The 15,001-nt window shown below is 37.8% G+C and overlaps 1 protein-coding gene across 6 annotated transcripts in view; it reads left to right on the top strand.

Moving 5' to 3' along the window:
• The window catches only part of lrba (LPS-responsive vesicle trafficking, beach and anchor containing), a 276,852-nt gene that overhangs the window by 182,780 nt on the left and 79,071 nt on the right, over window positions 1–15,001 (top strand). For all 6 annotated transcript variants that reach the window (XM_067404564.1, XM_067404565.1, XM_067404567.1 and 3 more), the window contains 3 exons: window positions 11,823–11,940; window positions 12,292–12,394; window positions 14,534–14,649. In XM_067404564.1, coding sequence (XP_067260665.1) covers window positions 11,823–11,940; window positions 12,292–12,394; window positions 14,534–14,649 — 337 coding nt within the window. The remainder of the gene's footprint in view (window positions 1–11,822; window positions 11,941–12,291; window positions 12,395–14,533; window positions 14,650–15,001) is intronic.

Genomic DNA, 15,001 nt, shown 5'->3' with positions numbered 1-15,001 from the left:
ATTTGGAAAAGACGAGCTCTGAAATAGTAGGCTATATTCTGCAGTAAATGTTTTTTTAAATAGTACTGCGCTAAATTGTTGTTGCATGGGTCCATTTATTATCAGCATTAATAATTCAATTTTTGTGTAATGATCAAATTATTATTTCCGGTTCATTAATCAACCTAGAACACTGAACCAGAACACTGGAATCCTTAAAAACTGCATACTATACACATTATGCATCTGCAGGAATAGTAAAAATCCAACAAAAGTGTGCTACTGTGAACATAGAGAGTACATTTTAATAAGGCGCTTTAACTTTGGCATGTATGAATGTCACTTCATTTCATAACAAAATACAACAAAAGTAAAATATTTTACAAAAAAAATTATATATTGTTGAAAATATATATAAATCAATATTGTTATACAAGATATAAATGTTTTTTTTTTTTTTTATATAGACATACAAACGGGCCGGTTGCACAAGCTGTGCATAAGTTACAACATAGCTTAGTTTTGACGTAAATGGGCACTAAGTTACAACTTACGTACTACTAAATATTTTTGCATTGCACCATTAAACTTAGTTGAAGCTTAACTGTACATATAAAATAAATATTTACGGAAGCCTCAGATCGGGAGTAACGGTTATAGCAGACTGACTGAACTGCATCAATAATCTCTTGACTTATATAGTGATGGCTGTTTTCCGATTTCAAAACACTGCTTCATGAAGCTTTGGAGCATTATGAATCTTTTGTGTCGAATCAGCGCCAAAGTCACATGATTTCAGTAGTTTGGCAGTTTGACATGCAATCCGAATCATGATTCAACACAAAAGATTCGCTCCGAAGCTTCATTAAGCAGTGTTTTGAAATCAGCAAACACTATATGAGTCGTTATGTTGTTTTTTTGGCGGACCAAAAATTTTCCCGTCGCTTTATAATATTAATATTGAACCACTGTACTCACATGAACTGATTTAAATATGTTTTTAGTACATTAATGGATCTTGAGAGAGGAAATGTCATCGCTGGCTCTGCAGGCCTCACCGAGCCATTGGATTTCAACAAAAATAGCTTAATTTGTGTTCCGAAGATGAACAAAGTTCTTACGGGTGTGGAACGGCATGGGGTGAGTAATAAATGACATTATTTTCATTTTTGGGTGAACTAACTCTTTAAGAACAAATGGTGTAACTGCATAAAGTACAGATTTAGTTACAAACTAGCAAGTTGTGTGGACTTTACGTTCCAATTTAAGAAAGAACTTACGAACGGCTTGTGCAACCCTACCCACGACACCTGTGTGAACTGGAGGAGGACTTCATATAAAAGTACTAAAAAAATCACCTTGACACCAGTCGGTTTGATATTTTGTTTTATAGAACAATGTAAATCCATACATTCAAAGTGTGTGTAGAATCCAAATACTTTTGGGTGCCAATTCCATGAGTGTATGTTTCAGTGTGAAATTATACCATATTGAACAATAATAAATTCCATATTTTATATAATTTAATCCTTGACTTCACATGTGTTTGCTTTATATAAAACATCTTCCCAGATTCGTCCACTGCTTTTCGCTTCAGGCAGTCGAATTTCTTCTGAAGGATAAGCTCTGTTCACACCTAATTGGGTAGGAGGAGAGGAGGGAAGGTGGGAGGGATGTTATGCAGTGAAAGTATTGTTACGCTTGTCCTACAAACATTCTGGAGTGGCTCGTTGCTCCACACACACAGTCACACACCCTCCTCATTTGGTTGCCACAGATGACCTTCGACTGCTGCTGATTAGTGTCAGGTTGTCCGAAGATTTTATTGATTTTTCAGTTAGGCGTAAGTAGTTTGTGCAGAGGCAAACGGCCAACCATAGCACCTCTGTCACTATCAATGAGCTGGAGGAGAGCAGCCGTGACTGTTGCTCATATCAGCATTTACACACTGTGTCCTGCATGAGTCGATAAATTGATGAGTCGTAGGAGGGGATCACTCATCTCTCTCTCTCTCTCTCTCTCATTCATCATCACAAAGTTGTGGAGTCCATTTTAGCTTGAGTTATTCTGATATCATTTGTAATGGGAAAAAAAAATAATTTAGAAAAATGCTAAATCAAAGCATATTCACTAGTGGCTTCAGACTTTAGGCATGTTTAGCTCTAGCCTTTTTCACACAGTTTTCAAAAATACTGAAATCATATTTGGATGTGTTTCTACTTTGTGTTCACATTGCACATTACATTGTGTTACTATACTGTCAACAACTGTATTTTTATATTTGGTAACAACCACCACTGACACCACTCAAAGCAAGTCTGTATCTATTTGGTTATTTCTAGTTGTCCAAAGTCCAAGAATAAAATCGCACAAAGCACTGAGGTCCAGTGCAGATAAATGAAAAACAAAGTTAAAAATTACACTAATCTAACTAAAGAATTGCAGTATTATCATATCATGACCCGGAAATCGCTAGTTCCCACCCCTTATTACTGATTTAAACAGAAGCTGCTCTTTCCTGTCCCATTCCAACTGATACCTCCCAGTCTCACTGAGGTTACTCCTGTGATGAAGTCATCTGGTATGAAGCAGGTCACTGATCCTGTCTACTGATACAGCAATGATAATTGAATGCTGAGAACAAGGAAGAAACAGATTTGTGACAGAAGCACCTCAAAGTCAAGGAGAGCTGCCCTCATGCTTCCAACTTGCATCCTTCATTGAATTTATAGTCTGTTTCTATTGTGGCCTTCTTTCCCTGGTGGCACTTTTATGATCTGGGATGGACATCATTCTAAAGAGATGTTTCAGAGAGATGTATTGTGCTACTCTAGAGCTACTGGTGAAGGTCAGGATGAGTTTTACACTGATGTAATGACTGTGTCCTACAAAAGATACGTTGGTCTGTGATTGGGTTTTGACTTTTAGTTGAAGGGATATTCTGAGTTAATATGTATTGATAGAGTCTGTGGCATGTTGATGATTACCATTGACAATAATTTTAATATTCATAGTCTGAGAATTGGCATGTAATCATGGAACTTCTGACTTCAGTGGCAAAAATTGACTTAAGACTTGTCAGTCTCATAAGCAGTTGACTTGAGACTTTAATACTTTAAAAAGACTTTAATAAGATGAAATATACCAGATTCCTGTTTCCAACGAATGCAGTTCTTTTATTTATTTATTTTTTTAATCACAGAATCCTAAAAAAATGCATCACGGTTTCCCCAAAAATATTAAGTAACAATACTGTTTTCAATATTAAAATCAGCATATCAGAATGATTTCTGAAAGATCATGTGACACTGAAGACTGGAGTAATGATGCTGAAAATTACATTTAATATATACAATTAAAATATATACAGTAGAAACAATATTACTGTTTCAACTGTATTTGATCAAATAAATCCAGCCTAGGGTGACTTCTTTCAAAAGCATTACAAAATTGTACCAACTCCAAATTTTTTAATGGCAGTGTGTGAATATATTTCAAGTCCGAGTTAAATTAATTGACTTTTTAATCTTCAGCATATATAGAACTATTACAATTTAAAAATGCTGAGTTGTTTCAACCCGTATTTGGGTCAAATATGGACAAACCTAACCTTGGTTTAAATTTTTTGATTAAATTTTAAACTCAACGGTTGGGTTTGTCTGTATTTGACCCAAACATTGGTTGAAAAACCCCAGCATTTTTTAGTGTAACAAAAGAGATTTGAGACCTGACTTGGACTTGACCATAAACATGACTTAGGCTTGGTCTTGAAAATCTTTAGACTTGACTTGGCACTTGACCAGAGATTTGATATGGGTGATTCTGAAAGACTTGTGTCTGTCTTGATAGCTAAAGAATACAAGTCAAGTGTTAAGTTAATTAGACTTGAAGTATACAAATACATGACCCAACCAAAATCATAGAGTACCAGCAGATTAACTGAACACAAGTACCAGCAGACTGGGTATATCATACAATAGAAGCCCATTATCAGTGGCCCCTTTTCACCAGACGGAAGGTGGGTCTCCTGCACCTGAGTCTAGCTGCTCCATCTTCCTCTGCCGACAGGGTGAAGGTTTGGGGCCTCCCAGTCCCCTGATTGATCTGCTCTCCATCATTTACTCAGCAGAGCAGTCACTGACATACGTCACGGCATATGCTGCTAGCCAGATGGATGAGACTCTTTATGGATGCCAGAGTGAGCGTGTTTGTCTGAGATTAGAGCCACACACCTTTGTCGTCTCCTACTGCTGATTTTTATTAATATTATGATTCCGTTTTAATTTTTATTTGCATGTTTGTTTGCTCTCCCTAACTGTGGTATAGCTGTCCATGTAATTAAATCAGGTTTAAAACCATGCATTGGGTTCTCCTTTATATATATATTTATTTATTTATTTTTTAAACATCCAGAACTCTTGAATTCCACTCTTGTCGCCTCCTCAGTCTTGGTTAATGACGCATCCAGTCTGGTTGAAATGGCGTCTCCATAGGGACCCAATAAGGCCAGTCGTCCATGACAGGTTCTTTTTGGTGACAGTTCGATCAAGCATCATCTGACTTAGTTTACCAGCAATGTAAATGAGTCTGAATTACTGTGCTCCACACCAATAACAATTTGAAGATAAAGACAAAGATCAAATAATCTAGTTGAAGGCTTTTTAGCTTGGCCTATCCAGATCTATTTCCCTTAGTCATGAGAAAATTCATTGCAACATTCTCTTTTCCTTGGAGGAGTAAATGTATTGACACGGAACAGTCAATTTGACTTCAAGAGTGCACATATACCTCTTTCTGACCAAAATGGTTCTTTTTTTTTTTTTTTTTTTTTTCCCTCTTGCAAGTTTTGCTTGAATCTCAGTTAATGTTTTTTTTTTTTTTTTGTAGTGCTGTCAGTCAAGTAAAAATGATAACCGCAATCACAGTTATTGCATAATTTCAGAAAACCATTTTTCTGTTGCTTTGTAGGCTCCATGTTTACGTATACCTGTATAACTGGTTGAAATGCATGGAAATTCAGCAAGTGTTTCGTCAGTAGCATCAGGATTTTTCTCTGGAGAGGTCTCACAGCAACAAATCACACCCACTGAAATGAGCAACTTATTTACAGATACTTAGGAATTGGTCTTCCCAACATTAACCCCTGCCTGCACTTTTCCCATGTAATGGGCTTCCCTGTTTACCTGCTTAAAGACACAGTCATAAAAAACATAATCCAGCTTCTGTCACCTTTCAATCCTTTAAATCCCTGGAGGATTCCTCCTTTTCAGCCATGAAAAAACTAAAGTCCCCCCTTTAGGCACCCTTAAAGGGGGTTCACATATTTTACCCTCTACCCCACCTTCCTCCTCTAAATCCAATTAGGCCCAGGACAATAGAAGGATTAGGGGGACTTCACTTCTCTGCCATCCTTCCTTAGACACAGTGAGGAACGGCTTGACAACGGACTGGAGTGAAAGTGGTGGACGATGCAGCGGGATCTAAACCTGGCCTGGCTGTTTTTCCTCTGTATGAATGCTTTGGAGTTCGAAGAAGGACTGAACCACAGGGATGGCTGTCGACATGATTTTCTCCATGCTTATCAGAGGCGTTTGGGATGTTAGTTCACAACACTCTCCAACTTAGTGTTCACAAATGCAGTGTTTGCAGTAGCCCCGGCCCACTGTGTTACCATTATGTTCCCTAAAATGACTCTACAAATAATTGGAGTCTGTTAGCAGCACCCTTCATCAACAGCTCTTCAACATAGCTGTTCTCTCTCACTTGTTGCTTCAGTCTTCAGTATCAGATAGGCGCTTGGAGCAAAACAGTCAGTTTGTGAATGTCTGCCAAATTTCACGCTCCTCTTCTTTACACTTATGTCACCCTTATCCTGTCTTTCTTCTGTCCAGCTCCTTGGAGAACCAGGCTGCCCTCATTTGCCCTGGGGTTAAAGCGCTTTAAATCTCTGTGGATGAAGAAAGTCTTTGAAAGGGTGTCAGTTAGAGAAGGAGGAGGGATTCAAACCTATTTCCCTATCAACCATATTTCTCTCCTCCTCCTCCGCCCCCTCCGTTGGACTTTTCTGTCTTTATTCAAACATCCTGAAATTAGCCTATTTGAAGCTGCATGTTCACTTGAATCCAATGCACCCGTTTGCCATTTGGAGAGATTTAGAATTTCAGCCTTTAATACTCTGAAACAGCCCTACTGTATTTTTATGAGCTGAAAACACCCTCATTTGTCCATTTAAACCATTAAATGGGTGTTAACTTTCACCTTACTGGAGTCCCTACAGTGCGTTTTGTGTGTCCACCCGCCACCCCCCACAAGCTTCTACATAAAGGCCAAATGTTTAATGAGTAAGTGCACTAAAGGATTCACTTCTCCTCCAATTAACCCCATAGCTCTTGACATTTTTCTAAATCCACACAAGATTTCCTCTCTCTCTCACTCTCTTTCTTTCTTTCTTTCTTTCTCTCTGTCTCAGCAAGTTAAAAGGCTAACCTGTTGGCAAACAGAGTGGTGAGGAACAAAAGAAGTTCTAATCCTTATTGGACCTCGTTCAGCCTGAATACATTAAGAACTAAATACTTTAGCTACCACATATAAATGTGTATATGTATTTGATAAATAAATCTTTTCCTATAAATCTTGAGTGGCTGACTGCTAATGTTTTACTGGTTTATAGTTTGTTTTTGTTATCCCTTGAGCTGATTTACTGTTGTTACATGTCAAGGACATTTTAACCAGTTAATATTGTCAGTTTGCGATTACTTTATTTCTACGAGTTGACTTGAGGATTTAAGCAGGCGGATAACATGAAATTTATGTTCTCTCAGTGGAATATTTGGCATTGCACTTTGATTTTACAATGTTTTGAAGATAACAACTGTTAGTCTTTGATATATTATTATAGTTTATGGTTAAAAAAAAAAGCTTGCAAGCAGCATCACTGATGTTTTCAGATTTGTGTTATACTTTGAAAGAGAAATCGGGTGCTTGTATAGTCCCATGATTCTCAGCTCTCGCTGAAGGAGCACATTCTTGATCCACCTAATCACGTGGCGCTATCCATATGGCTTGACTTTTTAAAAACTCTATTGCAGTCCCATGTAATCCCATGGAACCGAATCAGTGATATTTAGGTAATCTGTTGAATGAACCAGTTCACTTGATTGAATTGGATTTTCTAAGAGAGGACCAATTAGGATGGTGGATAATTCAGATCAAACATTTAAAATAGTCATGTAGTGTTTAGTTTCATTACTCGAGAGCAGCTGATAAGTCAAGAACAGTTAATAAGTCAAGAACAGTCTTCTAATAGATTGAAGATTCATAATTGAAAATTGTCTACAACATCAAAACCACAATAAAATCATGTATGGTCACTTGTTTACAGTTTAAGTGTCTGATAACAGCCTTGAGATAAAATATAAAATAGTTTATACTGAAAGACTTCAAAATGTTAGACAGCAGAAGAAAATACTGAGAATGCCCAAAATTAATTTCTTATCAAAATCTTTTTTACATAAAGTGAAACAATCACGTCTTTTTTTTTTTTTTTTTTTTTAGGCAGATAGAGAACTGTGACTGAAGACATTTTGAGTATTGGCTCTTGAGAGTTGCCCTCGGTCTCTCATACAAATACCTTTTAATATGATTTTCTATTTCTATCAGAATATAATTGTGTATGAGTAATGTAAGCTTGATGCTATATGTCTGAGTGCATGTGTGTGCGTCCACACTACAGCTTGTTATTTAGATGGCCTCTCCAATATCTCCTCCCTTTTATTCCCATGAATTCTATCAAGTTTTCCAATATTGCATTTCCAGTGCACTCGGCTCTGAATGTTGATGTTGATGGATCACCCACTTCCTCCTCCTCATTAATTTCATCACCTTATCGCCCAGGCCACTTCATTTGACCAAAAGGTAATAATAAATGTCCCATTCGCAATCTTTAACACACTCAGCCAGGCGGAAACACTTAATAACAGCATACAAATTGAACTTCAATCACCTCATTTTGCTCTGCGGATGCATAGGCACATTAAAAACCAAGATCTGAGAGTATGAGTGCACTCTCTCTCACACATGTAATTTTATGCCATCGGTTGCCAAGCTTCAAATTGAGCGTTATAATGCTCGTTTATTACACATTTTATAAGTGAGGAAGGGGATTCTATCAGCGGCAGGAGAGCCGTTTCCTTTTCCTGGCTGCGAATGCTCTTATCACTGCTCAAACACAAGTGCACACTTTGCCCAACAGAGACTGCTATTCAGAGACTCATTTATCTTTCTGAGAGAGTGCTGGATAGTTCACTCGCTCTCTGTCTCACACTTGCTATCTTAGCTTTTTTCTGTCCTGCTAACCCCCCCTTCTTTTTTTTTTTTTTTGGCGTGGGGTGGGGGGGTATTTTCAATTAGATTTCATTCAATTCTGTCAGAGACGGAGCACATGCTCTCGAGCGGTGGTCCCTGGTGTGTGTGTCGCTTGGAGGATGTCGTTTGCGTGCACAGGGTCCTTTGGCAGAGGACAGAGTGTCTGTTTGAGAGATGTGTCCCTCTTCATCTCAGACTCGTTTCAGCGGCTGACAGAGACAAATGACAGCACTCAGAAATGACTTGCTGCCTCTTGATCCTAACAGGTTGAGCGGTTTGAAATGACACACACATACATACACATTCCCATTTCGACTTCAGCCTTTTGTTGTCAGTTTGGCGTCAGCATCATGGCCTTGGTTTTTATGTTTTTGCATGAATGGAAGAACATTTCATCCAGAACAAATGTAGACAAAATGGAATAAACAATGAATTTATATCTGTAGAAAAGTCTTTAAAAGTTGTTTTAAATGTTTAAATGACTAAAAAGTCTCTGTTTGGATTTAAATAAGCAAATAAGAGTCTTGCATTGGATCATTATTGCAGTGATAAATATGTTTCTTGCATGTTATATGTTTGGCAACAGTTCTTTTAATCCTAACTGATGCAGTGTGTAGCTTCTCATTTCTTAAACAGCCATGTAGGAGGATGTATCCCATGGCCATGTATTCCAGGAGGGCAATGCCAAGATTTAACTGCCTCAAATTGTGAAAGTGGTTCAGGGAGCATATGAGGAATCATTTTCACACATGATTTGGCTACCACAGAGGCCACAACTCCATTGAAAGTCTTTGGGATGTGCTGGAGTAGACTTTACAGAGTGGTTTGATTCTCTCATTGTCAATGCAAGATATTGGCCAAAAAATTAATACAGCGCTTGATTTGAAATAGATGTTGTGATGTTTCAACAAACTTATGCCAATGCCGCTACAAATGCATGCTGTAATCAAAGCTGAAAGCACTCCAACTATATATTATAGTGTGCAACTTTTTTGGCCAGCAGTGTGTATCTTTTCTATTAATCTGCTAGTATAACCGATTCTCGGACAACCATAAAGAAAAGCTAGCGAGTTAATCACAAGGCTAGTACGTGAGGTAAAAGTTACAAGGTACATCAAGACAAAATATGATATTAGACCCACAACAGACTGTCATATCAATCTACGGCATGTCAAGCTAAGGCACTGCATCATTCCTTTATTCCTTAGGGCTTGAGTAGACAGGAGCAAGATAAAGTGTGAACTATTGAAGTACTTCTGCAATAGAGATAGAATGAAACATAGATTTTATGGTCTGATGTTCATGCCCCTTCCAAGTGACTATCATCCGAAAAGAATTAGCAATGAGCTACATTTTTACCGTTTCTTGTTTGTACAATCTGATGTTTTCAGTGATGCAGAAATAGTGGGTTAATTTTTTTTTTCTCTCATTTTGCCTATTTTCTTATTTTTGATTACTTCTGCCATTATCTAGCATATACTTGCAATAGCGCAAGATTACGGCAAAGATTAAAGGCTTTAATTAACCCTTTAAGTGCGCTATTTGTGGTTGATTCTAAATTCAATTATGCATCAAAGCCCTGATTTAGCAATTAGTTGGTGCTGATTTGGCACTCAAGATTTGGTACTTTTTTATTATTATAATCAATGTTGAAAATATGTGCTGCTTAATATTTTGTGGAAACCGTGCTTTTTTTTTTATTTTATTTTTTTTCAAAATTCTTTGATTTATAGAAAAATCTAACTGACCGTAAACTTTTGGATGGTATATATAGTGTATGGCGGTTATCAGCATTAACATGAAAATAATTATCAGCTATTGGCTAGTATTTGAATACTCTTGCACGTCTACATGAAGGTTGGCTCTCTTGCCTCTAAACGACCACTTAAAACCCATGCTTAACAGTTTATATTTGCTTAGACTCTTTTCACTCCTTCAATTTAGAATGGCATGTAATTATCTGATCGTGAAGTGTGTGTTATATTATCATGTTGTGTTGAATGGTGTGTGGGTAGGTGGGTGGTTGGGGGCATTAACACTGCTCACATGGGGTTAATTTCATTACCAGTCAATCGCAGCTGCTAATACACAATGCAAACAGACAGATCTTTCAGCTGAAGTTCTTCGATTACACTTGGGCAAGTGGATTTCATCTTTACGACCCTGTCCGTAATCTCTCAGCTTGTAATAAACTCCTCCATGCTCCTCCACTTCTCCATGATACCTTGGTTAGGTAGCGCATCAGATATCACATTAATGGTGCGGTTTCCATACCAACAGCCTGACAGAGGGGAGATGAGGAAGATAAATAGGAGAGCAGGGCCGTCTCACATGCCGCATGTCAGGGAGTTTGCGGTGGCGAACGGCAGCGTTACCGGGGCGGTGGAACGACCTTAATCCACATTTAATTGAACTCCGGAGACTTTGAAGTGAGTCTGCAGAGCAGACAGGAACAGTGACATTGCTCTCAGCACACAGCACAGCTGCTGCCCCTCTCTTTCTCTCTTCTTCTATCCTCTTCCCTTTCTCTCATTAATGAGTTCATAACAGTGTTAGCCTTGCTTCTGGAAGATCTGAATGTCTGATAAACTCAGCTGTTTATCCACCCTAATCAGAGCCCCACAGATCAGGTGTGGTGGTCTCTTTCTCCTCTTCTGTCCTTACAACCAATCTGTAATTAAGCTAAATTAGAATTGTGAGAAAATATTGAGCATGTGGAGAAAAAGAAACAGATAAGTGGAGTCTTAAGATAAGACTAGAGTGTTTGGCGCAGCTGAGCATCTGTGAATGCAAAATGATACTACATTCATCTTTCTCTCTGTTGTCTCAGTCGTCTCGCAACTAACCAGGAACCAGGATCAAAATGCCGTAGTTGGAAGCCAAACTTGGTTGCTTTTACCAAGTTGCAGACAAATATGCAACAACATATTGTAGAATTTGATGTCAGCAACAAAAATAAGAATATTTTGCTGTTTATACAGTTACATTTACAATGTATAAATTCTAATAATATTATAATTAGAGAATAATGTTAATATTTTTCTAGCATTGTGTTTTCAACATTTCGTGCACTTTCTGAACAATTTATTTTGGCAGTTCTAATATTTTCTGAGCAATGAAAGTGTGATGATTGTGCAGCAGCAACACATGATAAAGCCATGTCTCGCTTACACCAACTTGAAGGGCAAATACTGATAGATTTCCAGTTCTCTTGGTACTGATTACCTTTTAGTGAACTGTGGCCTTCCTGCTCCCCTTCAGTGTGTGTCTGAATGGGGATCATTTTAGTGCTTAAAGCATCTCTTTTTCATGAGGACTGATCAATAATACACATTAATCCTGCACTGCTACCCTGAGCATGAGCTATGGGTGATAAATGAACTAAAACCTTCCCTCTGCCCTGCTGGTTTCTTACTCATATTCCCTTTATTTTTTATATTTTCTCTGATCACTTGCCTTTGTTTGTGTCTCCTGTACAGATTTTAGCCTACACAGAGGGTTTGCATGGGAAATGGCAGTTCACAGAGATCAGAGCAATTTTTTCTCGCCGCTATCTGCTACAGAACACAGCGCTGGAGGTCTTCATGGCCAACAGGAGTAAGCGCTGATCAGTTGCTGTTCTGGAAAATCTTAAAGGGAGTCATATCATGAGGAATCAAAGTTTATTTTTTGAAGAGATCGTTATATTATAGAAAGCATGATTCAAAACTCTAGAGTTTCAAAAAAACAATATATATAAACTTTACTAACAATGTCAACCTCAGACAATAAAAAAAGGGAATTTGTTTTTTAATATTTTAATTAAAATTATTTATTTAATTATTATTATATATTTTTTTTAATTAATTGGTTTTTGACATGACTCCTCTACTAAAACTCTACTAAAAATTCTACTTTTTATGTACACACAGTGAATGAAGTATGTTAAATTCTCACTCCTCCCTACAGCAGCGATCATGTTCAACTTCCCTGATGCGGCCACAGTGAAAAAGGTGGTGCACTGTCTCCCCAGAGTTGGAGTCGGCACGAATTTTGGCCTTCCTCAGACCAGGTATGTTCTGCATTTCATCTCAATGACACTTGCACAACTTGTGCAGGACCTTCTGGAAGTATGTGATTTGAAGTCTGCCATCTTTCTGCTAGGGCTGTGCGATACAGACAAAAAATTGCGATGGTTTGATCAACATTGCGATTTTAATCACAATTTTTAAACAATATTTCCTTACACACATACTATTTTTTTGGAAGCCGGCTTTATTGACGATATTTGTGCTCACCATATCTTTGCATAAATTGTATGTGACAGCATTGGTTATTTCTCTATGCCTTTTTGAATTTTTTTTTTTTATGTTATGCAGTTCGCAAAGTACGCTTGTATTATACTATATTTTTGTTCACTTGTTTCGGAATGTGTGTGTAAACGTGATAGACAGACGTCTTTAACCGTTGCACTCACGTCTTTTGCAGCATGTCATGCATGACACAGTGCTCAACTTAAAACGTAACTCAAAACAAAAACGTATCTCTAGACCAGCATCTCATGTTTGTAACCATATTCTAGGTGAATGGCCTTTACTCTGTTTTGCCACAATGATGAGTTTGACAGGTCTTGCAAATTAGCTGGCTCTATGAAACATCATCTCTCCTGTATCCAAAATATCCCAAACAACAGATGTTTTTTTTTTTTTTGGCCAAATCCTTATCCTGCCCTGAATTCACCTTCTCTTGTTACAGTATGTGCTTTCTTCCATGTTGAAATGGTATAAACCTGCTCTGTTCTGTTCTTGTGCTAGATTTAGTCAAGCTGCATTCAGATTGTACACTAAGGGGCTGGTGGACAAATCATGTTTTCCGCAGCTTAGAAATCGTGCATGCTCACATCGTGATTTTATTACAATTTTGATTAATCACACAGCCACTTTGTGCCATCTTTGCTCATGGTTCTGCACTTGCAATCTGTTGGCCAAGCATTTGTTTCTACGTTTGCATACTTCCTTAAAGTATATTTCTGCTTGTTTGTATGTGTTAATATGTGTATGGTGTGGGGGCGGCTGTAACACTGCCTAATTACCTTCGCACAAACACAATTCACATAATTTATTTATCTCCCCAACTGAGAAATAAATACAGGGGCGAGTGCAGAGCCTGCAGGGCAGACTGGGAACACAGGAAACACACACACACACTGCTGCAGTTGTAGTTCATCCAAAGAAAAGTTGATTTAGACAAGTGAAATTCCATCACAATATTCTTCTAAATCAGTTTTATTATTAAAAGTAAACATTCATTGAAAATAAATAACTATGGGGTAACAGAATATAGTCAATGTTGATCAGAGTGGTTTTTGTGTGGCTATAAAAGAATGTATGATGTGCAGAGGTATTGACCATTACAGACCGCCCTCTCCCGCCATGAATTCACTTATGGCTTTCTGCTAACATTCGCGTGGCATTTCCTTTAGGCTGTCACAGCGTTGCCTCTGTGTTAGGAGGGGCAAAGGCCAGTGGAAACTTCAGAGAGGCCTAATGACTGTAATCACGCTGGGTGACAGTGATGAATTCTCTAATTTCGCTTTGTTTTAATTGGATGGAGAGTCATTTATTTTAGTGTCCACATATTTGCTTGCACTGTGCATGTTCATTTAACAGGTTCCCACATTACCCATGATGCCATTGTGTGTCTGTTCATGTCTGGATTTAGATGTAGGATATATATTCAGAATTCTAGAAGTTTCTAGAATTACTTTCTCATTGATTCTGAATCTGATTGGCTGAGCGATATTTCATATAACAGTACTGGAATGTTTCACTGTTTGTATCAGTCCTGTAGAATTTGAATATTTGCTTCCTATGGTATTTTCATTGGTGCAAAATGGCTAATCATATTATGTCTATTTTTTATGCAAATATTGTATGGTCATGTGTGACTGGGATCCATTGTTGAAATTAAACTTTTTCACCAGTTACAACTTCTTAAGCCAGCAAAATGCCTGAAAAGTCCTGAACCAGTTTTCCTAGTTGTACATGTTTATATATTATAAAATACACTGAAAACAAATACTTTATTTTGATTTCTTATATTTGAAATGTCACATTAAATGGCATATTGTAAATCAACTTTTTGGCAAAGACTTGCACATTTCAGGTTACTCTTTGAATTTCTGAATACATTTTCTTTCTTTCTCTGACAGACGGATTTCTCTGGCCAGCCCGAAACAGCTCTACAAGGCCTCCAACATGACCCAGCGTTGGCAAAGACGAGAGATCTCCAACTTTGAATATCTCATGTTTCTCAATACCATTTCAGGTAAAAACCAATGATATCTGAATGCTAACCATCAGCAGATGTTCTCCAGCTGAATGTACTAATGAATGAATTACACCTTTGTGTGACACAACAAGCGACAAAAGTTATCTCTTCTGTGTTAATCTGAGTTTGTGTCCCAACCAGCTGTGTCTACTGTTGCTAAATATTTTGTTGGTCACTTGGCTTTTATTTTTTTGCTGTGTTGGGCCACATAGTCTCACCCAGACTGAAACCTCATTGGACCAAAGCCCTGCATATTGGAATATCGTCTTTAGGACATAGAGTTAGACAACTAATAAAGATTGGAACAGAATTGGAACGAATACTAAAATGCCACATCTCTGAAATTAAA

The sequence above is a fragment of the Chanodichthys erythropterus genome, chromosome 12 (assembly GCF_024489055.1).
Source record: "Chanodichthys erythropterus isolate Z2021 chromosome 12, ASM2448905v1, whole genome shotgun sequence".
Taxonomy (NCBI): Eukaryota; Metazoa; Chordata; class Actinopteri; order Cypriniformes; family Xenocyprididae; genus Chanodichthys; species Chanodichthys erythropterus.
The sequence above is the reverse complement of the archived record's forward strand: the minus strand, read 5'-3'. Positions and strand labels throughout refer to the sequence as shown.